The sequence below is a fragment of the Falco naumanni genome, chromosome 7 (genome assembly GCF_017639655.2).
Source record: "Falco naumanni isolate bFalNau1 chromosome 7, bFalNau1.pat, whole genome shotgun sequence".
Classification (NCBI taxonomy): domain Eukaryota; kingdom Metazoa; phylum Chordata; class Aves; order Falconiformes; family Falconidae; genus Falco; species Falco naumanni.
In genome coordinates, this window is record NC_054060.1 from 13,754,791 (window position 1) to 13,778,227 (window position 23,437).

General features: G+C 43.0%; 2 protein-coding genes across 4 annotated transcripts in view; one reads left to right on the forward strand and one right to left on the reverse strand.

The window, feature by feature from the left end:
• The first annotated feature begins 1,967 nt into the window (after nucleotides 1–1,967).
• LOC121091275 (lamin-L(III)-like) lies at nucleotides 1,968–18,729 on the forward strand. 3 transcript variants are annotated; one of them, XM_040600775.1, is made up of 11 exons: nucleotides 1,968–2,574; nucleotides 6,981–7,137; nucleotides 8,131–8,256; nucleotides 9,166–9,336; nucleotides 10,663–10,788; nucleotides 10,907–11,127; nucleotides 11,813–12,038; nucleotides 12,988–13,095; nucleotides 14,003–14,119; nucleotides 14,216–14,320; nucleotides 16,743–18,729. In XM_040600775.1, the coding sequence occupies exons 1-11, from the start codon at nucleotides 2,222–2,224 to the stop codon at nucleotides 16,773–16,775; spliced, it is 1,743 nt and encodes a 580-aa protein (XP_040456709.1). In that variant the 5' UTR covers nucleotides 1,968–2,221; the 3' UTR covers nucleotides 16,776–18,729. The 3 variants fall into 3 exon arrangements, with proteins under 3 accessions (XP_040456709.1, XP_040456708.1, XP_040456706.1); XM_040600774.1 differs by lacking the exon at nucleotides 16,743–18,729 and adding an exon at nucleotides 14,447–14,517; XM_040600772.1 differs by lacking the exon at nucleotides 16,743–18,729 and having other exon boundaries at nucleotides 14,216–14,517.
• Nucleotides 18,730–20,266: 1,537 nt separating this feature from the next.
• SH3GL3 (SH3 domain containing GRB2 like 3, endophilin A3) overlaps nucleotides 20,267–23,437 on the reverse strand; it is a 58,800-nt gene continuing 55,629 nt past the window's right edge. The window contains exon 9 of the mRNA XM_040600776.1: nucleotides 20,267–21,071. Within this exon, the coding sequence (XP_040456710.1) occupies nucleotides 20,866–21,071 (206 nt within the window). The 3' untranslated portion in view covers nucleotides 20,267–20,865. The remainder of the gene's footprint in view (nucleotides 21,072–23,437) is intronic.

The window sequence follows — 23,437 nt, forward strand, 5'->3', positions numbered from 1 at the left end:
CTGATTTTCATTGCACTGCTACATTGTTCTGTTTTTTTTATTCAATCTCACCAGCTCAAGATCAAGGTATGATTAACACACCTGAAAAAAAAAATCACAGTTATTTTACATTCTTTTTTTTTTTTTTCCCTAACATTGTGGAATCTGCTAATACTGTCTAAATCTCCCATATCTACATTTTCCTGCCAAAGGACTATTTGTAGAAAAAGTTTTACTATTTTTTTAGCCTGGAATATGTACCTTTTGCCACAATTTTCCCCCATACCCTCTGTATCTCTTAACCCTGAAGCATTCCTCATATCTTCATAATTGAAACAGTAGGAAAAGATGGTCCAGGCTTATCTCTGCAGAAATTCCTCAGCTATGCTTGTGGTCTAAGCAGTATGGACTGCAGTCTTAATCAAAGGAAAAGCCAGAAAAAATGTCAGAAAGAAAAGAATCAGTAACAGACTTCCATTAAGCTCTTCTTAAGTTGCCAGCTTCTGTTGTCACGTAGTGAGAGTAGGTAAAGAATACAAGAGACAAAACTAGCTCAGGCTATTTTTGAACTATTTCTTTCAGCTGTTTTTGTTTGCACTATTACAAAGCCTTGGCAGACAAGGAAAATATTCTTAGAATAGCAGATTTCTTGTTTTGTTCTGCATCTGTTCCAAAGCCATACAATTGTATTTGAACAGCTGGCCAGTAACATGCAACCATCAAACATGGCAATGACATACGATCACAGTGTTCTTTGTAGAGGACTGAGGTTTCAAAGCTGAAACAAAGCCTCAGATATACACATCTTGGTCTTAGAGGTACATATTTCAGATTTAAATCATATTTTTATTTTTCTTGAATTGAGCTTTCTATTGGCAATGAAGAACGAACAAGTACTCATTATATCAAAATAAAAACCTGGAACTTCTCTGCAGAAAAGTATTTCCTGGTGCTTTTGCTAGGACTAGCATCGGAGGAGCTCAGCCTGGCCATATATTATTACCATGCTGCATGTAGTCTTAGGGTTTTGAAATTGTGTTGTTTTATACAAGTGTGTCAAGAAGTTCCAAAAAAACCCCGAACCCCTCCTTTCATACCTCCTTCTAGGTCCAAAGTTACTACTTTGTAACTTTGTATTCAGAGGTATATATAACCTAATTCTAAAATCCTCAGCTACAATGTTGTGGTCAACTATGTTCTCCTATGTTACCTGCCTGCCGACTTGTGAAGTGAAAATTGAATTAGCACCTACGACCTTCATAAAACCTATCTTTAAAGAACTCTAAAAGAATGTTAAGGCTGTTTTTCCATGTAGGAAATAATGTTGACCTAAGTTAAGCTCTAAAGTGAACTTTCTTGTAAATACTGCAACAAACACCATAATTAATAGTTACATTAATCTTCAGAGATTTCTATGCTCATACTGAAAAAGATCTGTACAGCATCTCCTTTCCAACATATAAGTGAAAAAGAAAAGGGTATATTAACTACTGGAGAAAACTGACAACTGTCACAGTATATGTCGCTACAAAAGTGCTGAAGCAGCCTTCTCATTGAACAATGATTTTTATAAAAGGTAATTAGTGTAAGGCTTTGCAGACTGCTGCACAGGTTTGTTTTGATGCAGGCTCCCTTTTCCTCTCCTTCTGCTCGCACAACATCACCTTTCAACCAAAACACTGGGATGGCTGACAGCCACCACAGCCTAACCTAAAAGCTAAAACTGCCCACAAACAGCAAAACAAAAACCAGCAGGGACTAGCTTATTTTCATCAGCTGAACAAATTGCAAAAAAAACCAGAACAGGCAGAGCACTGACAAGGTAGCGTGCTGGACTGTGAACATCACTGCAGCTGTCATGTGTCTTCCTAAATCTGGGATTATTTTTTCACCCCAACCGCTCGCCCCGGTTTGTATAACCGCTGGGCTGCTGTCAGCTTTTACCGACAGCTCCCTCCCCGCCCTCTCCGCCCAGCACCATTGTACTGATGAGATGCGGCAAGGCGCATGTGAAAAACCAAGGGAAAAAAAAAAGAAAAAGAAAAAAGTATCTTTTCTACTCTGCTAGAGCGGCAGTGGGGGAACAGCCCTAGCTCTTTAAGCTGCCCACCCTCGCCGGCAGGCCGCGGCGGCAGCTGGCGGCTATTTATACGCGGGCGGCGGCAGGCACCCGGTGTCTGTCTTGCGCGGGGCGGTCCCGGTGGCGGCGGCGGCGGCGCCTGGGCCCGGGCTGGCGGCTGCCATGGCTTTCACCTCCACGCCGGTGAGCGGTAGCCGCTTGGTCCCCGCCGCCGTCTCGCCGAGCCCGACGCGGCTGAGCCGGCTGCAGGAGAAGGAGGAGCTGCAGCAGCTCAACGACCGCCTGGTCGCCTATATCGAGCGGGTGCGGGCGCTGGAGGCCGACAAGTCGGCGCTGGAGCAGCGGCTGGCCGAGCTGCAGGCGAGGAGCGACCGGGAGCACAGCAGCCTGCGGCTGCGCTACGAGACGGAGCTGGCCGACGCCCGCCGGGCGCTGGATGAAGTCGCCATGGAGCGGGCCACGCTGCAGATAGAGGTGGGCAAGCTCGGCGAGGAGCACCGGCAGCTGCACAGCAGGTCGGTGCCCCGGCCCTCCCGCCGCACCTGCCGGGCCGAGCAGGCCGCCCTGCCGGGGCCGCCGCCTCGGGGGGCCGTGAGGGGTGGTGGTGGTGCTTGCCAGCAGCTGTGTGCTGGGTGAGGGGAGCGCTCGGTGCTGCGGGCTGCCGGGGCCATGGCAGTGGTGATGCCCCAAAGGTGCGGCCCTGTGGGGCTGGAGTGTCTTGCCTTAGGAGAAACCCCAGTGCCTGCTCTGAAGCCGTACAGTGCAGATGCTGCTGTGTGTGCCTTGGGCTGTGGTGCTGCTGGGCCACCTCGGCACCTCCCTAGGGTGGGCATGGAGCTGCCCCGGAACATGGGGTGCTTGGTGGCCCTATGGGGACAGTATTGCATGAATGCGTGGCTGACCCGGTTTGGCACCACACCTGTACTCACACATACCCAGGAAGCTGCTGTGCTGGAAAGCATCTAGAAAGTTATAGGGGCAGGGGACTCAATTTCTGTGGGGAGTCAGCTCACATCTTTTGGGGGCGTCTTAGCTCAGGCATTGCCTAGAGGGGAGTAAACAGAGAAAGTAGTCCTGTAAGCGGTATAGCTTGACCGGTCCAACCTGGTACTGCACAGAAACTGTCCTAGTGGCTTTTTAGGTCTTGATTTACATACCAATGGGATGAGCTGCCTGCTCTTTCAGGCTTGACTTTCTTGCAAGCTGTGTATCCTGAGCCTGGAACTAGCTTGCCTAGTCTTGCTAAGCCTGGCTCAAAGGGGTGGCCAGATGTAGGTGCGAACAAATCCCTTCTTGAAGGGGGGAAGAAGGTGGGTAACGAAGGGGAGGGAACAAGTGTCCAATCCCAAACAAGCTTCCTTTATGGATATATAGAGTGCTAGCATTGCTAGTTACTTTAATGCCCCATTGTTCTGCCAAATCAATTACAGACTTCCAATAATTTGGGTGTCCACAGGCCCCTTAAACCTTGTTATGAACTTGTATCATAGCAACTTTAGGTACCAACTCTTTCTTTTAACACTTGTGTGGAGCAAATACTACTGTCTCATAGGCTCAGCAGGACTTAAGTAGCTGTTCTACTTGGGAATAAAAGATTTTTTCTTTAAGCTTCTGTTTTCAGCTGCTTAGAAGTTCTTGGGCTTGTCTCATTCACGCTGGGTTTTGGCTCATAGGTCTATTTCATAAATCTAACCAGCCACTTGAGTGGACAGTGAGGAGGGGTAATGCCAGTTGTAAAACTTCTCAGCTGCTCTTTGTGTTTGTATAACTGTGGCTTTGTTTATAAAGCTTTAGGTTTGGCAGGTATGCAATCCTTTGGACTGATTCTTTTTTATTTTTTTTTCTTTAACTAGGTCTTAGAAGTGGTTAACTTCTATAGCCCGTGGGGAATGATACATAGTACATACTGCTTTCTGAAAGCACTAGACCAAAGTCCTAATATTAATAAGTGTTGTATCTGGGCTGCTTGACTGCAAGTATCTCTGACTTGGAACAAACTGCTTTGAGGGTATCGTGCCCTTTATATATATATACACCCTTTAAATAACCTGGAACTCATAGGATGGAATGTCACCAGATAATTTCCCAGCAGCATTAACCATTAGCTCTTGGTAATCACTGGTAAAGAGACTTAAAGCTTCTGCAACAATGAAGTGTGCTTGCATTTCAGCATTCTTACTATGTAAGCAGTGGTAATTGGAAGTAGGCCAAAGATGTTTGGGGAGGAGGAGTTGTAGATAAGCATGCTGGTTGGTTGCATTCAGAGCCTGAGGAAGGTCAAAGCAACTACAGTAGCACAGCAGAGAAAGACAAGACTGGTTTCTTTTTGCACCAGTGAGTATAGATGTGCATTTTGCTATTGAACCTGACATATGCGGTAGCAAGCTGAAGCTGTAAGAATGAATTCTGCAAGTGCTGTTATGTTGTGTAGTCTTGACAAACAGGAGTGTCTCAAACATACAGGAGCTCTTTTGGTAAAACTATTTAAATTCTTCAGGTCAAGCATATGTGACACCCTGATTTACAAGGAATGTGCCTGGGGGTGCTTCAAAGCTATTGCTTTGTCAATAACCCATGTTTAGTTCTGGAATGGTTTGTATATGGAATGTGCTTGAGTATTGTAGCTGTCACTGCTTGCTGCATAATAATGTAGAGTGGTGTTCTGCACTCCAAATTTGGTTTAAAAGGGTAGTAAATGCTCCTGTCAAAGCCAGACTTGTTAAATTGCTGTTCTTAAAGATTAAATTATTTACTTCAGGGTTCTCTGAAAATCTTTGTCAGGAAAGAAAACAGGAAATCAGGACCTGACTGTCAAAGCCCTGCATCAGGAAAGTGAATGGTCAAACCATGGAGTTAAAACACAGACACTAATAGAATTTCAGTCTTGCACACCCTTTGACTGCAGAATGGAATTTACATTATTGTAGGATGAAGCAGTTAACAGTATCATTAAGTAGTGTTATTGATGTACTTGTTAATATTGTAACTAATACTCACGAGAAGTGGTAGTAGTAGCAGAGATACCAAAAGGAAGGTGACCAATCAATACCTAGAAAAGAAAGAAACCTATAAATACTAAAAAAATACCCTACAATGCATTACCTTGGTTTTCATTGTTACCCAGTAGTTACTTGTTCCTAGTGTCTGAGTAAAGAATAATTGACCTCTGCTAGTAAAACATTTATTTTTGTCATGGGCATGAAGTTTGAGGCCACAATCTACAAATGCCTCTGAATAGCAGGGCTAGAAAAGGCCTTGAGCAAGAAGCTGATGTAGCCATGCCCCAGGCCTGTGGTGGAACCAACCATACCTGTATCCCTTCCAACAGATGTTTGTGTAACCCTTTTTAAAGTTCCAGATGATGGAGGTTCCAGAATATCCCCCCCAGGCAGTGTGCTTCAGTGTTGAACTACTGTTAGTTTCCTTAACATCTAACCCAAATATTTCTCCCTGCAGTTTAAGCCTGCAACTTCCTGTCCACAACAGACATGGAAAACAGATTCCCTTCCTCTGTGCTGTTTCATGTATGTAAAGACTGTTACATCTCCTGTCACTTTTCTCTTCTAGACTAAACAACCCTTAGTTTTTCCAATCTTTCCTTGCAGTCCAAGCTTTCTAGAGCTGATTGCTCCTGCAAGAATGACTTTGGACTCTCTCCAACTGGTCTGCTCAGTTATCAACTGGAAAACTCATTGTATGAATTATCACAACTTAGTAACTTGGCAGAAGGGATTTTGCTAAAATGGAGTGAACCCTTCACTCTTTGCAATCTCAAATCTGAGTTCTGAGCAGAAAGTCCGGGTAGTGGTCAGGCAACTGACTTTAGAAGTTAGAGCAGTCTGGGAAATGATCACCCTTTTCTCTGACAGGAATGCACTGCGGGCCTAGCACTTCACTGCTGTGGTGCCAAGTGAAACAGACAGTTTAAACTGCTTTGGCCATCCAGGTGGTAGCCGAGGGCTCTGTACCCGGGTACCTGTGCAAGGAGCCCTCTTCTGAGGGAGAAGCTGCTTACCCTGTAACTGCCATGGTGTGAGGGAGGGAGGAGTCTCCCTTCCCGAGGGAGAAGAGTCCCGCGCAGGGTGCTGTGAGGGAAGGGTGGCTGCTGTGGGCAGTTGCCGCCCAGCGGCAGGAGCTGAGGTGCTGTAGGGGGCAAAGCCCCAGTCGGGGCTGTGGGTTGGAAAAGACCAGATCCCGGGGCTGGGCCGGCGATCTCCTAGGGACAAAACTCCCGAGCTGTGGGCAGGCACGTTGCGGGGGCGGAGGGCTGGCACGCCGGCAGCCGGAGCCGCGCCGCTGGCAGGGGGGTGCCGTGCCGCCTGCCCCGCCTCAGCGCGGGAGAGAGGCCGGGCTCGCGCTGCGCGCCTCCCGCCCGCCCGCCTGGGGGCGCTGCGGGGCCTGGCGGGTGCCCCTGCTGCTGCTGCCGCCCACCGGGAGCCGTGCGGGGCCGGGGCCGCGCCGCCATTGCGCGGCCGCAGGCGCTGTGCCGGGGGGGGGGGGGCCGGGGCGGCGGTGGCCTTTGCGGCTGCAAGGCGATGTCTGTGTGAGCAGCGTGTGCGGTGGTGGCAGGTCGCTGTGGTCCGGTGAACTTTGGCTTGGAGCGCGACTAGTGCTTCCCTGTGGCCCTGCGCCGCCCCTTCCCTCAGCGGTTGGGAACGCTGTGGAAAATAGCTGGCTTCCGTGTAGGATTAGCACAAAACCAGCTGGAAACTGGGTCAGAAATCTTTCTGGTTAAACAAATGATGCTTGTCTGAGGGGCCTGTCAGGTTTGTTTTACAGCCCACCCTGTGCTCGCACCGCGAGCGCTACTGCACCTCTTCTGTCTCAGCGCTGCTGCAGGACCCTCTGAGGGGAAACACCTTCAAACCAAACTTTCTCCCTCATCAACTGCAACTTACCAGTGTGAAACTTTCACTTGTAGGAATTCAAAAAAAGAAGCTGACTTAGACCTGGCACAGTCTCGTCTGAGGGACCTCGATGCTCAGCTGAACGCGAAGGAAGCTGAATTAGCAACGGCTTTGAGTAACAGCCGAACTCTGGAGAAGGACCTTCGTGAATTAAAAGATGAAGTAGTCACTGTAAGGCTTGTTCCTGGTATTTCAACGTGGCTTTTCTTCCTGAAGCTTTTGCTTGTTTTTACCCAACTAGTTATTGAGATCTAAAAGCAGGGAAAGACTCTTATCTGTGGCGATGACAGGTGGACAAGCAGGTTTCTGTGACCTTGCCGAAAGCAAATGTGACTGATAGTTGGGCTGTTAAAACTTCCACCTGTTGTAGGTACCTTTAATTTTATTCTATGACTGTAGTAGGTAGTGTTTCAACTTGCTTTATCCTTGGAACAAGACATGTGTGGTACCACTATAACTCCTGTAGCACTCTGACGTGTCAGCAAAGGGAGCATTTGCCGGACTGCTTCACTATGCTTAAATCTGGGTAGAATAAGCTTGGACTACTTTTTTTTTTTGTAGGTTCTTGTACTACGAAAATGAACTGCTTGAGTTGCTACTCTCTCAGTGCATTTCTAAGAGCATAGTTTTTGCATGTTCATGCTTTAATGTGATCATTGAATAAACTAATTTCAAATTTTTAGAAAGAAAACTTAAACCCAACAGCCTTGTATCATTAAGGCAGCATATTCTAACACTGGAAGTGTATAATAGTTTGTCAGCATAAGTTTTATCTGGAGGATTTCACTTGTCAAACAAATGATACTGGAAGTTAGGGAGAAGTTTGGAATACTTATTTTTGTGAAAGGGAAGAATATATATAGATGGTACATCTGATGATTTGTCAGAAGTCTCCTTTGAGGAGTCAAACTTAAGTTGTGCAGTTAAGGGCTGGTTTATATTTGCCTTGTGGGAAATCTGGTCTACCTAAAAATAGGAGTCTTTCTGTTACTAATATGCTGTATCCCACTGAAATAAGAACTTACACAGAGTAACCAACTTCACTTAAGCAGTGTGTTTTGATTGCTGTGGGAGTGAAGTTGAGTGACCTTTAGTAAATTGACTGTTTTAGTTTGGGAAAAATGTCCTCTTAATTTTTATTACCCTGATGTCTGTCTTTTCTAGCTGACAGTGTCGCTGGAAGATACCAAAAAGCATCTCCACAGTGAAATATTGAGAAGGGTGGATGTGGAAAATCATTCAAAAACTTTGCAAGAAGAAATGATGTTCCAGAAGAACCTTCATGAAGATGTATGTTTTAGCTTATTACTAGGGTGTTGGTTTTTTCCAGGTGTCCATGATCCCTGGATGCACTTAAAAGCAATGATAAGATGTGCTTTATCCTTAGAAAGGTAACTAGCTGAGTCAGCCTATGACAGTCCACCAGCCAATAAAATCCACCTAACTAGGAAGACTTCAAGAAAGTACACAACCTCATGTTAACTGGCATAGTATCGATAGCTATCAGGAATATGAGAGTTTTTTCAGGCTGCACTTCTGAAGGTAACTACAATCCCAACGTACTACTTTGTGTAACTGAAAATGCATATATAACAGTTAAAGTTAAATGATTCCAGATGTTTGCTAGAAGCCTAAAATAATTGAAGAAGTTAATCTCCTTTAATAAGCAACTTATGTTCCCTACTTCCTTAACACTTACCAAAGGTGTCTGGTAACCTTTGTGTGAGAAGTCAGTACACACACCTAAAAAACACGTGAATATAAACCAATTTCCTTCTGACTGGAAGGAATCTCAAACGTGTGGTTTAAGCGATAGAGAATTCCAGTTTCTCTAACCAACTGCCATTACTTTTTGAATAAACCAAGAACAGGTGAAGTAACAGTGCTTAAAGAAACTGAAGTGTATATGCATGTGCTGGAAGTAAAGAAAAGCAGAGAAATCAATCTAGTGCAAAGAGTTAGTATTAATAAATGCAGTAGTTAGTATTTAAATATTTAGTTTAAGCAATGTTGGCAGTGAGGTAGCAAAACAACGCAGCGCCGCTAGCAAAGTGGAATTACCTGACCTAATGGATGAATTGTCCGTGCTCAATGATAAATCTGCTTCAATATTGAATGACTTGTTAAGCTGGTACAGTAAGTCCAGTCTCAAATCAAACTGTATTGTTTGCTTATTCTCTGAGAAATTTCTTCTCCTAGGAGCTCAAGGAGACCAAAAGAGCCCATGAGAGCAGGATAGCAGAAATAGAATCTTGCCATCGGAGAGAATTTGAGAGTAAGCTCTTGGATGTTCTGCAGCAGCTCAGAAAACAACAGGAAGAAGAAATGAAACTATACAAAGAGGAGCTGGCACAAATATTCAGTGCAAAAGTGAGTCTGTAAAAGATGCCAATAAAACAAAGCTTAAGTCTTCTGTACCTCAATATGATTAAAGTCACGCTAGCATAGACAGCTGACGGATGGAGCCCTTGCATTTAGTGCAGAGCTTCTTGGCGCAGGTCTATTACAGAAGTTCGAAGCCATGTCAGATTTGACAACAGAACTTCTATGAACACTCAGTCCCAAACAAAACTGGTACAAGCATAAATACTATCCCTTTGGCATGGCTAATGTAATAAAGTTGATTGTAATTCAGACTTCTAACAAATCTGAGAGCTTGTCTGACAAATTCAGGATGAAGGTGTGCTAAGTTTATATTAAGCAATTTCAGGGTTCTTGAATAAAACTATAATAAGTAGATCAAAATGCATTAAATAAGGTATTCTTACAGTTCCACAAGAGCACTTTTAAATGCATGAGTGCAAATCCCCCTTCCCAGTTGCTAGTACTGGATAAGGGGGAAGAGGGTAGCTGTGGAAGTAGCTTGATCATTTGTCTTCCAGAACTGGTCTGTAACCTTTTTCCCCCAGCATTAGCCACATGCACAGAAAAAGTAATACTTCAGGCTTATACTCTCGATAGGTAAGATCCCAGGGGTTTCTGGGTTGGCTACAGCATACAGTATTGGTAACTTAAACCTTCTTCCATACACATAGCTGATCGCATGATCTGCTACTTCTCTCAACAAGTACTTGTGTTCATTTCTTCCTGGTTCTTTTGGCTTTCTCTATACTTCAGCTTATATGCCAAGTCAGTGAATTCCTTTGGATGCTTCTGTCCATATTTCCACTGGAAATTCTGTGAGTGCCTGTTGTAGGAGCATGGCTCTGTTCTACCCTTTCTTGGAACATCTCAAGATTGAATTGCTCTAGAAATAGTTCAGTGCTGTTTATAGTGATGAAGGAACTATTTAGTAATAGAACTTTGGGGGAAGAGCAATAGTTTGGTAAGCACACCCAATATCCTGTAGCCCCATGCTGTGACAAGCAGCTTCTAAACATATTCTCCATTGTTGTTCTGGAGAATCAATTCACTTAATACCTATACAAAGTCTTCATGCATCTGTAACTGAAATATCCTAATCCAGCAATTTTCACTACCTGATTATTGCTGACTCTTGGATATGAATGTCAAACTTGTGTAAACCTCCCTGAAAAGCAATGAAAAACTTTCTGATCTGGACTTTATTGGTATCTGCACACTTCAGTAAAACATAAATATTTCCAGATGTAAGAGCTGGAAATCACTTGGTTTTCCTTCCTTATTTAAAATACATAGTCATAAGCAATTCATTACTAACAGTGACTTTATCCATAGATGGGGAATATTGAGCTATCTGTGTCAAAAAAGAATGAGTTTGCCAAAGTTCTTCAGGAGGAGCTGATGGAAACAAAGCTGAGAGCTGACACTCTGACGTCTCAAGTTAATCAATATCAAAGCCAGGTACTATCCTTATTTGTATAACCTTAGAATTATTTTAGATACCCAGTTCAAAATATTGGCCTCTCATCTCTAATCTTCAGTTACGGTTTAATTGATTTTTCCATTCCCTTAATTTTAGAATGCTGCTTTGGAGAGCAAAATTAGGGACCTACAGGAGAAGCTGGATTATGACCGTGATTTCCATCGAAGGTGTATGGCTGAAAAGGAGAAAGAAATGACAGAAGCCCAGCAGAAGGCACGAGCACAGCTGGAAGAATATGAGCATCTCCTGGATGTGAAACTGGCTCTAGATCTGGAAATAAATGCTTACAGAAAGATGCTGGAAGGAGAGGAACAGAGGTAGGCTATGACAAGATCTTCATATGAGAGCTTGCCTCATCCAAGATCTGACTGTATATTCTTCAGAATGTGGAGGAGGCAAGAGTTAAATACGTAGTATGTCATTGCTGCCATAATTTAGTTCTTGAACTATAGTCTTCTGTAGATGGTATTTATATCTCACATCCACCACATGGTGTAGTGAGAGAAGTAACTTGATAAACCCAGCTGATGAAAGTTCAGAGGTCCATTAAACATCCTCCAACTTTCTCAAAGCTTTGTGCTACATTCTAGAGAGATATCAAAGACTGTGCTTAACATTCGTGAAAGAAACTGAGCAGTTATCAGCTCCTGTCTAGACACTGCCTGGTGAGAACAACATGAACTCTCAATACATGCTAAGAAGCATCAAAAACTTAAAACTTCTTCCACTAAAGTGTCTGTTGAGACTTTAAAGGAATGCTTACTGCAGTTGGGGATCTTGTCTTATCGACATAAGCTTGCACTGAGCTCTAGGGCTGGGGCTATCTTCCAAACTTAACAAGCTACTTAGCTACTCTCGCCAGTAAAAATAAAATTTATATTCAAGACTTCATGGAAAGCTTGGATATAAGAAGCTGTTAGGCTTGGCTGTAGAGGGAGGATATAAGTGAGAAGAAACAAGCACATCAGATATTCAAGTGAATGTTATCTGCCCCCCTTCTAGGCTAAAGCTGTCGCCCAGTCCATCTTCACACAGCGCTGTGACTCAAGCAACAAGTCAAGGGCGACGGTTCCTGCACGGGAAGAAAAGGAAAATGAAAGAAGCCAAAAAGAGAGGGCATAGTGCTGGATTTAAGACTGTTCAGCGTGCTTCATCTTCCGGAAACATATCTATTGAAGAAATCGATGCGGATGGGAAATTTGTCAGGCTTAAAAACAACTCTGACAAGGTACCTGTGTTCATTCAAGTCTGCATGGCCTTCACTGCCAAGTACGACTGCTTGTCAACCAACCTGTAGCTTAGTGAGAGATGACAGTAGGGAAGGATTGAGATGAAGGAAGAGTACTGCCAAAAGAATACAAAGCAGGGACTTCCCAGCTAACCTGGCTGCTGTCAAGAGAAGACTAGAGAATAGAATGCTATAGAATACAATAGAAGACTATTTTATTACTGGTAGTGCCAGGTGTCTTGTCCACACGGTGGGCTGGGAGGTGCTTTTGGGGAGAGGTGCACTGGGTTCTATGATGCAGAAATCTTAACACCTTAAAATCACAGTTGTTTCTCACCAGATTCAGGCTGGCACTATCAGAAGTAATATTTATCTTCGATGAACTAAATAAGGTACTTAGTAAATTGGATAATGACAGCTTCTTATTACTAAAAAACGCTTAAAACAGCTAAAAGGTTGAGTAGAGTTGACAGAATCTAATCTGTGCAGAGGGTTTATCTGACCAATTAAATAATTGAGTCATTTAGTCTGAAAATCCAGAATTATTTGAAATAATCTTTGGAGCTTCAAAACTTGTGGCTGGTAGCTTAGCTGTTTCAGCCTGAGATGCCTTAAGCCTTCACAGGCTGCTACGTTTGTGTTATATATATGGCCCAAGTTGGTAGATGGGCGTGACAAGCTTCATTTATTAGAATCTCCCCTGTAGAGACCACCATGATCCCCCTTCAACAGAAGGCAAGAAGAGGTGTGCCTGAAACTGTGGGAGTAAGATTAATCCTAAGGAGTATAGGGAGGCTTGAATGGAATCTTGAAGGCTTCCCTGAAACTGATCAGATTCCTGTGTGCTACAGGAGTAGGATTAAAACTGACCCTTTAGGCTGGAAATAACCTTGCCCTTCAGTGATTCGGCGTTGGTCTGTAATGCTGAGAGGAATTTCTCGTCCTACAGGATCAGCCACTGCATGGATGGCTGTTAAGACGACATCTTGGAAGTGTGTCAGATGTTGCATACAGTTTTCCCTCACGGTTCACTCTTCAGGCGGGCCAAGTAGTTACAGTAGGTAGTGGTTTTGTAAAACTTACTTGAAGCTCTGTTCTTGTTATGTTAGATGGCAATAGAGATTCAGGTAATAAGGAATGACAAATTAATACTGCAAGTGCCTGAAGAACAAAAATCCTTATTTTATGTGGAGAGGGAGATGGGGGGCGGGGGGGGGTGGGGTTGGGGGGGGGGGGGGGGGGGAACTCCTTGCAGCAATTTGGTCTGAAATGTCAATTAAACTTTCTGTGAAGCTAGGTCTTGGATTGAACTTGGATCGTTCCAAATGGGGATGTGCTGTTATTGTGAACAGAATCAATATACCCTAGATTATTCTTAGGGCTCCACATACTCCTGTGATTTCATGAATGTTTTGCAGAGACTTAGGCTGTTGCTAAAAGCTTTAGTCAACTACAGTTCAGCAATGCTCAGCTCACAGTTTAAAATATTAAGCTAAATGTTGGCTCTAAAAATCATACTCTTAAGTACACTTAGATAGCAACCAAAGAGAAGAGTGTAACGCTACACTCTGTACGAGCTTGCTCAAGAGATCTGTGAGTGACCCAGGCCAGAGGCTATCTTGTATACACAAATTGCTGCCCTGAGTATGTCTGTAACTACGGTTTGGCTCTGTGACTCAAATGGTTATGCATGTCCAAGCAAGGCTACCTCTGCATCAGGTAGAAGCCGTTAACAGCATTTTCTGCACTAATTGTTTTACAGTCCTCAGTTACAAAAGAAAAAACTCCAACGTTACCACCATTCTTCTAGTCTTGAAAAGAACTAACCTGCCAGGGATCACAGTAGTTCAGTTTGTTACTGCACATCTCTGGTACTGGAGGACTTAATAGTTATATAGGTTAGACTGAATCCTAAGCTAACTACAAATAAGATTCTTCAGAAGCTCATTCTAAATCTGTTGCAGATCTGGGGTGCAGCTGCTGGTGTAAGCCCAGATTCTAGTGATCTGGTCTGGAATTCCCAGAAGTCTTGGGGAACTGGGGACAGTATTAGTGTCACACTCATCACAGATGATGGTGAGGTAAGTGAGAGTAAATAGCGTCTACTGTCCTAATACTAAACTTCTTTGATGTACTTAATTCTTGAGGGTGCTTGTGGCAATTCAATTATATTTTAGGAACTTGCAGAGAGGACAATAATGTATGTACCCAAAGAAGAAAGCAGTGAGCAAGATGATGATTATGAAGAAATAACTGGAAGTGAAATGGAGTCTCCATCTCGGGTAAGCTGCCTGAAGTTACATGCTATCAACAGAGCCATTCAATGGTTGTTTCTTTTCATTATGGTACAAAAATCTTCTCCAAGTACTATCCATATTCTACAACTCTAACGTTTTTCTTGATGTCAGACCAAAAGAAGAAGAAAAAAGAAATGTTGTTTGGTTTCATGATAGTGGTTCCTGTGAGCATCCTTAAGCAGGTGAGATGATGATAATCATGCTTCTATCTCATAGAAAACTTGCTTCATTAATAGTGCTGCAGTCTTGTCCCATGTAAGATGTAGCTTGCATGGCTTTGCATCAGAAGTGGAATTGATGTTTTGCTTATTCTCTGATTGAATATGATCAAACAGTAGCATTACTGTTTGGTCTCTTACTACTGACACACTGAAAAATGCTAGCTTTAACGTCAGTTCCATTTAAACATCTGACTATGAATAACCTTAAAAGCTGTTACTCCACGAGCAGAATGCAAACACTAACAAGAAATATATTGTTTCTGTGGGATGAAGTGACTTACCTGTCACTCCGGTGTCCCTGACTTGCTCTTAAGATAGCTTTCTTCAGTGCAAATTTAAGTTAGTTTCCATTCAAAAGTATTAAAAAGCTGAAATCAAAGTTTTCAGTGTACTGACTGCTTAAGTCCCCCCTGAATTCAAGCATGAGTTTGAAGCCTTCTGTTACAGCTTAATTCCAGGAACTAGTTTTTCTTATTCTTCTGTGCAAAAGAAGTATCTCAGCCTTGCTTCAGTCATAAATACTCCAATCAATACTTTCCAAGTGGAATTTCAGCACAGACGCAGGTCATGCTAATGGAATTAACGTTAAACAGAATGAGCATGTTTTGCATTCAGTATACTTGTAACCCTTTGGCTACAACTTGCATGTTCTGAGGCCCTGTGAAAGACTCTCTAGCCCCTCCAAATGGTTTTTGACTGACCATATTGCAAGTCTGAGCTTTTGCATATTGGATGCTCTTGGTATACTTTGATACACTAGTTAATTGCGTTTCCTCAGGTGCTGAAGTAGTCTAAACAAAGGCTTTGAACTGGTCATAACTGAACAGCTGTGGGCTGTGCTCAACCCTCCCGACTGTTCTTGACTTGCAATAGCACCGAGTCCCTGTTGCGCTATAGTACCAACTCCAAGGCCCTAAGCATTGCCTTGTGCTTCACTCTCTCCCCACTGCTGACGCAGCTCTTCCTAAAACCAATCTGTTACAAGGCGGACTTGCATCTTACTGCACCAGGGCTTAAAGGCACCACCATTTCCTGCATATTTTCATAATATACCTGTCTGAAAGCTAAATTTAAAATACCTTAGTAATGTCCTACTGAAGAAAATGTCCTAAGAGCAGGCAGTTACTGCCTACTGCTTGGTTCTTTTCCTTGTCGTTTCAAACAGAACATCTGGGTAAATATCTATGACTGTAATGCCAGCTGGCTTAAAGGATGTTTATCAAAGTCTCCTGACAGACATGCACATTCTTGTAATATTTTCAGTCTTCTGCCGAAGGAGGGTGAGACCCTGTTAAACGGGCTATTGAGAAAGGTGCTATAAGGCTGTTCTGGCTGGTGGGCTCTTAATGCGCAGCATACACAAAACCAGCTGAAGTAACACCAGTGGAAGCTTTAGGCTTATGCAGGACTTACTGATACAAGCTGCTTTTCATGTTCAGAGCAGGGCCTCTCCTCAACTTGTTATTTTAAAGGTTCTTCATTTGAATTGAGTAATAATATAGCTTATTTGGCAGTCAACGATGGAAAGCAAAAGTAACTTTTTTTTTCCTTCTACCTCTAATCTGTTTTATCAGCAACTTTACAATACTGTTCTATGCCATTTATGGTAAGAATCAATTCTCATACTCCCACTCAAATGTTAACGTCATTCCTGCCTGCTGTCCTGTTGGGCTCCTGTCAAACTTCTGTTGTTAGTACCTATATGCTTCTGCTGCTTTGATAGCACTGAAATAATGGCAGCTTAGTGAAAAGCAGTTAACTTCTTGCATGCAGTAACACACTGCAAAGGAAGCATGCTGTGCTTTAAAGGAAGACAGGGTTTCCCTGGCTTTTGCTTCTGCTTTCACTATCCTAGCTAGGGTAGCATGAATCTGCATGCCAGTTAAGTTCTGACGCGCCAGAACTGAGGTACTGAGAGCTTGATAGCCTTTCCTTAAGGAAGGCACAGGCTCATGTATTGCATGGACTCAAATTCTTAAAATGTGGTATTCTTTTTCCCCTACCCCCAAACTATCCCGTATAGTTAAGGTACTACCTCTCTTGAAAACCTGCTTTGCTTTACTAAGTAAATCTATGAAACACTAAAACACCCATGTGCCTATATAAGGATCAGGCAGGTAGCCAGGAATAAATACTAAGGTTTTGCATTAAGACATCAGGCTAATTAACGTGTTTTATTTCTGCAGCAAAAAGAAGATCCTAGCTGTTCTGTCATGTAATGTGGACAAAGAGATGATCATCTGAAAATGCATCTCGATCCCAGGTGACATAGACTATGTGTTTTGGTATCTTCTGCAATATCTGAAACTTTGACTTCACATCTCCCATCTGACCTCTTGATAAGAAACCTTGTCATAACGTGATGAAATTTCCTACCTTCTGATACCGGACCCTGTCCTTGGATTCACTGATATAAAGAGCAGTAGAATACAAGCTCTATGTGAAGTTACTTTAACACAAGGATCTGGTTTCCATGTCCTGCTGAAACAGATGAGGGCACACAGTTTACAAAGCTGCTAAACAGATGCACCAGAAGGATGCTAAATACTTGAGAAAGTGGCGGCAGCCTCGTGCTCCCTGACAACATTGTGCTATGGTGTTTCTCCAAAGGGAACTTCTGTTTCAAGCCTGAGTAGGGAACTACAGGGGCCAGATCACACCCTAGCTTGCACCTTGAGTAAGACTGAACTTGCCTGAAGTAAAATGCTACCCTGAAGAGTGCTGAGTGTCTGGAATGTTTCCTGCTCAGATCCTGATGCTGAAATAGATGAAACTGCTCTAGATCCCTTAATAAAGAACTTCTAGAGTGAAACACTTCACAATTAAAAGCAAGTTGTAAAAATTTTCTTGTCTGTTATTACATGTACTGTTTCTGTATTCTAGCACCTGGAAATTTACCAGTTTCAATATTGTATATTCCTAGATAAAGTATATCACAGCATAGCTGCGTCAACTTGGACAGATGTATCCTGTAAATGTGAAAAAGCATCTCATTCCAACAGAGAAGGTACTGTAACTAGCAATATTAGCACTGTTTGGTCCCAACAAGGCAGCTTTCTAAGGGGCTAGGAAAAAACCCCACTTGCTGAAACAAACAAAAAAAAACTGGAGAGCACTAGCTGTAGTGAAAGGTGTATCAAAAATACCTGTTCTTAGAGTCCTTGTGTAGTAAGTCCATGCAGCCTGCAGCACTGCTTTGGGAATGCCTACCAGGGCAGTGGGGAGAATCCTGGCTGTTGGCCAGCGTGTGATGTGCTGTAACTTTAATAGCAGTGTAGTAAGCCTGACCCATCGCCCTCCGGAACCAGGCAGTCAGCTTCTGGGGCCACTGCCTTCAGTTCTCCTTAGCCTCTTACTACCGAAATGCTTACCTGCTGGCTCCGTAGTGGAGCAAGGCCTTGCTGAGCCACATGAAGTACATCTCTAGGAGCATGAGGGGAGGGGAGCAGCTGAGATTGCACGTTTCACCAAATGCTGGAATAGTTTTCTTGACTGCCTTTTACTTTGACAAAGCGTTTGGTTCTGAATTGAAGACCTGTTCTGTGCTAGGATGCAGTTGCTAAGCTGAGGCTTTCCTTATCCTAACTTAAACTGTTGAGTTATTTTAAAAGTCGAGTTTTGAGACATCAAGAGTAGATGCTGGTTAATACTTGCATTTGAGCTGTACCTTATGGTCCACATAGCAATAGCTGCTGCTCTAACCTTGCTATGTTTATCTTGATTACTTAAAACTTTTTTAACCAATAAAGATATTTTTTATGTATATAAAAGAAGTCTTGGACTTTTATATTTGCAGATTAAATAATAGTTCTGTTTATTCATTAATCTTATTGGAGTGGCTCAAAAGACTTCAATGCCATAAAATTGGTGAGTTTAGGGACGATTCCCTGCACACTGAAGAAACCTGCAGAAATACACTGTGCTGCCCTGTTCATATTTGTCACGTGGTTCTTCACGTAAAGCTGAGCTGCTATGCACTTGATCTGAGATGAATCTTCAGCATTTTGAATCACACCTTTTCATAGCACAAGAGAAGGACAGTGCTAAGCAATAACCGTGAAAGATCTGACCTAGTGTGCAAGTTTTGATAGGAAACGGCAGTGGTACAGGATGTTGTTTGGTAATACCAGTAGTGGTTCAGGACACAAGGACTACTTAATTTACTTAACTACACAAGCTACATCGTAGAGTTTTTGAAACTTGTTCTTTAGCACGTAATCTCAAAAAGGCACGTATTAAAGAATCAATTCTCTGGTGTGCAAGTTGTCCTCCTGGTAGCAAACCTGAAAGATGGTTGGTTGGTGTTTCCTGTGACCTCTCTCTAGACTTCAATCCTAAGGAGTAAGGTACAGCTCTCTTGACTTGCTTCTAGCTTACTACTTATGCAGTAGCTACTTCTCTTAGATGAGACATCTGTTGCAGCTGACAAAAGCTCTATACTAAGTGGCAAGCTGCCTACTGCAACATGTATTGAGAACTCAAACCTTTATACATATGCGTGCATATGTAATTATTTCCTCTGGGGAATCCTGGTGAGGGGAAAAAGAGACATTTCCTGGCTGCTATGGAAAGGTATGAATGGTGAGGCCTCTCTGATAAAGGTGGGGAAAAGCAAAAAGCAGCTGTGGATCCTGAATACTTAGAAAGCTGTCCTATACATTCTATATTGAGAACGTCATAGCCTTCATGCAAGAACTAGGTCAGGACAAGTTACTTTCCATCTGAAATTTCCTCTTAACACGAGCAAGGCCAAATGCTGAGCTGACTTGCCCTAAGTAGCTGGCTGCAGCCAACACTGCAAATAACGACCCTCTACTCTTGCGAGCATTGTACGAGCCCAGGCCAGAACCTGACGAGAGAAGCCAGAAAGCCCCGGGTTTAACAGCCTGGTAAGGGCTGTTTCTGCATCTTAGATGGAAAAGTTCCTGCACCTGCGATACACATGAAATTCTTTCCTCTCTGGGGAACGCTGTTTCAAATGGACTACGGCACCAAGTAGAGCGTGGAACTCCAACCTGGATTCAAGCCAGTTCACCTAGAAGAGTTCAGCTCCTTCCTCATCGCTCTTGTACAGAGAGCAACTGGCAAAAGTTTACATGTTCTTCTGAGGCTGCTGAATGTTTTGGTTATCACTCCATCTGCGTTTACTAAGCAAAGCATGAGAAGGCTAACAGCAAAACAAATTAATTCTGTCTTCATTTTGATAAGACAGGTTCAGGATTTAAAGTACTGTCCTTCATTATGAAGCTTTTTTATATTTTTTTATATATATATATATATATTAGTTATAGCATGCCTTTCCCTCTGTCCCTAGTCTTTTCTTTCTCTCCCTTCTCCATCCTTTCCAAGTAAGCCTAAAAACTAGAAGTGTATGGAGTAGTCACCAGCGATACACACCTATTTCCAGAGAGTTCTACACATACCCTGTGGAGCTGGGAGCAGTCTGTACTTGGTTCGAAGGAATTTTTCTTCTACCCTCCTGCTAGATGAAAATTTTAACAGCTGTTACAAATGCCACACAATCAGTAGGGAGAAAGTAAGATTATTAAAATTCCAGGGGCTGAGGTGTCATAAAACACATACTTAGGCTTTACTCCTGCATTTTTAACGTAGCATTGTTTTCTTCACTGCAAGCTGGTCTATTTAGCAGAAGTGACCTCCAGCTCAAAAACAAATGCCAGAACTATAGGAATAGAAGCAGCAACCACTGTTCTTATCCCACAGAAATATTTATTCAGTTTGGTCAGTAAATTATAGGAATTTTCAATGCTGAGAACTTGTACTTAGTACAACAACATCAGAAGATTGACAACAACCACTTTGCCTTTTGTCAACGTACAATGTGAAACGGATTAACTTGCTCACAATAAATTACAGCGTGGTAGATGAAAAGGGCTCAATGACATCAGTAACTTAAGGAACTGGTTACAGTTAGCTTCACTTACACTATTTTTAAAAATGGTTTTCAATAGTAAAATCATTGCAGCCAAAGATAAAAAAAAAAAAAAATCCACATACAATAATAGCAAGGAAATGCATTTTTTGAGCAACAGTGAGCTACCAGTAAACACTTCATACAGTGATCTTCAAGGCACAAAGCAAAAAAACTGGGGATGGGTTTTTTTTGCAGGTTGACGAGTCAGGGAAGGTGAAATTTTTCTGAATATAAAATAAATACATTTTAAAAAGACGCATACAAAAGTCAGTAAGTCAGTCAAATAGCAAGGCTTTCACAGAATGCCACACTGACAGAACATTTGTGAATCCATTTCAGTCATGAAATCACATTCACAGCTTGAATGACACAAATCACTGAGGCAAGGGAACCATCACTTCAACATAATTAATGGGGAAGAAGCCAGACTCTCCATTTAACATCCCCTCATACCAATTCTCGTCAATCTGATTGGTCAAAGTTATGATGTCCCCTTCCTTAAACCCAAGCTCGCCTTCATTTTCTGGCTCAAAGTCATAGAGAGCTTGGCAGCAAGGCTGGTCCATGTGCACTGAAGAACCTGCCCCCAGCGACAGAAAAAACCCGTATTAATAGAGCTTCACAGCACCCCACCGGCCGCTAAGCATCACACGGGTCACACGCTGCAGCCCTGCCACCACGAGCTCCCCAGCAGTCTCTCCGTGGCTTTCACCCACTAACACCTGGTCCTTCTACATATAAAAAAGTAATTTGAGTGATAATTACTTTAAGGCATAATTCTGTTTCTGCCTTAGGTTCAGGAGCTGCTCCGTTTTCCTTCCTAGCTGCCTTCCCTTCAAAAGGATGTCTGTCTCAAACCAACAGTTTGAGTAATCCCAGTTGTCAAAACCAGAGCGGCAGCTAGAGGAACTGGAAGGGTAGGACCTGAGGCAGTGGAAGAGTCAATACAAGTGACAAGTAATGGTGCTGCAGCACGCTGCTCCTGCGTGAATACCTACCCGGGGCAGGGGCTCCCGGGCAGCCCCCCCCCCCCCGCTCGCAGCCTGCAGGACTCACGCCGGGGTTGTCAGGCTACGGGTGTGTTTGCAGGAGCAAGGCCTCCAGCCGCTCCTGCCTGCAGGCCTCCACCCTCGCCTCACTTGAGCAGTGACAGGCATTGCTGGGTTAGAGCTCCCCACGTTCACGTGCGCAAATCCTTTATTGTACACATCCTTCATCTGAACTAAAGCCAAGGTTATGCAAGGAATGATGCCACCTGTCAAATTATTTTCCACATTCAACCAGTTTTCCAATACAGTATCTGGCTGTTCTTGTGACGTTTGCCCTGCTATAAAGATCTTCAAGCCAAATTACTCTCTTAAAATATTAATGGCACCATATGCAAATGTAATAGTAAGTAGATATATTTACAGGAAAACAAGCAAATATTAACTAAAGTGCAAAATCACCATGAGCAATAGAAGTTAACCGTGTAAATGCAGTCACCTTTTTTAAAGGTATTCTCATGAAGGGGTGTTAACTGACTTGGATTTGTGGGACCGATACGTACGTAACATTCATATTTCTGAATAATAACTTGCTCTAATAAATTAAATCTAATGTTCAAATTGTAAAGCTTAGCTCTGTGGCCAAGGACTAGCCAGAAGTTCAACTGAAGTCCAGCCATAACAGATTTTTAAAAACATATACAGCATATCCAAGTAAAAGTCTGGTAATTTGAAATATATTTATTTATAAAGGAAGAATAGGAGAAAAGATTTCATGCTGCTGCCACGTAAACAGTAGTAAACCGCATTATAGCATGACAACTCTAAACCACCCTAGTATTTAAAGCAGTTAAACCTCTTAAATACCAAGTTATTCAGGTTGTCTTATCTAGAACATCGCAACAATTCTGAAATATTCTATTCTTGACCCTCTGTCGCAGCTGTCACATGCAGTCACCTTGAAGAATAGATTTTGTTTGGGTAAATCTGCACACAATTCATAATGCAATACAGATACAGTGGCTAAGATGTTAAAAACACATGTGAAAATGCATTTGAATCTGCTAATCATGGTAATGTGCAGGAAATGATTGGAAAGTAACTGTTAGGCACCGTCTAGTAAAAGTAACTCCAAGAAGTCTCTAAGGAAACCAGCTGACAACTGTTCTGGCGACCGGTAAATGAGCACAGGTGAAAGCATCTTTTTAATTGCCAATAACTCAAGCGAGGGAAATATCTGGTGTTAAAACTGGGAAGCAGGAATTACGTTTCTATTTTGTGAGTATGTTTTATCCTTTCATAAGGATGGAAGGGAGCTTTTGTTTATAACGAGAGAAGAGAGCTGTCAGCAGAGAGATCCCCCTCAGCAACCTTCCCGCACTGCTCTAACAGCGCTGCACTAGTCCTCAGCCTCTGGAAGGTGCAGCGTAGTGGCAAAAGTTTTACAAGCTAAATTACAGCTAGTCTCATACAATGGTACAGGTGAAAGCTTGGTTCTGGACATATTTTTGCTGAAACAGTCCAAGCAGGAAAAAAAAGAAAGAAAAAAGATGGCAAGCCACAGTTTCCCAGCAAAAATGGACTGATTGTGTTCAAGAATAGCTGAGTTATTTTCAGTCTTTGCCAAGGTAGAACTGGTACCAGCTCACTGGAACTGTCAACAGCAGAAGGCGGCGCTCTGAATAACTGACAAAGTTCCTTGCTGTCACCAGCTGCTCCAGTGGGGCTAATTTATTATTGCAAGGCAGCTCGCCTCTGACAGTAAGGTACCCGATATGAGATGGATCACATTTGGTTCATTTTAAGCTCCGAAGAACTGAAAAGACATGTCTGGCAGCCTAGAAAGATTTTTAAATAATGATCCCTGCCAGTACAACCGGTTTCACTCCAGGCTGTAGGATCAGTCAAAGTCTTCATTAGAGTCAGGCAGCTGCTGCTACTGTGTAATCCAATGAGACAA

What these genes read in the sequence shown, in the direction of transcription:
- LOC121091275 (XM_040600772.1), top strand. Translation starts at nt 2,222, where the DNA reads ATGGCTTTCACCTCCACGCCGGTGAGCGGTAGCCGCTTGGTCCCCGCC. An exon ending in TAAAAGATGAAGTAGTCACT is followed by an intron (nt 7,138 to 8,130) that starts GTAAGGCTTGTT and finishes TGTCTTTTCTAG; the next exon opens with CTGACAGTGTCGCTGGAAGA. An exon ending in TCATCACAGATGATGGTGAG is followed by an intron (nt 14,120 to 14,215) that starts GTAAGTGAGAGT and finishes ATTATATTTTAG; the next exon opens with GAACTTGCAGAGAGGACAAT.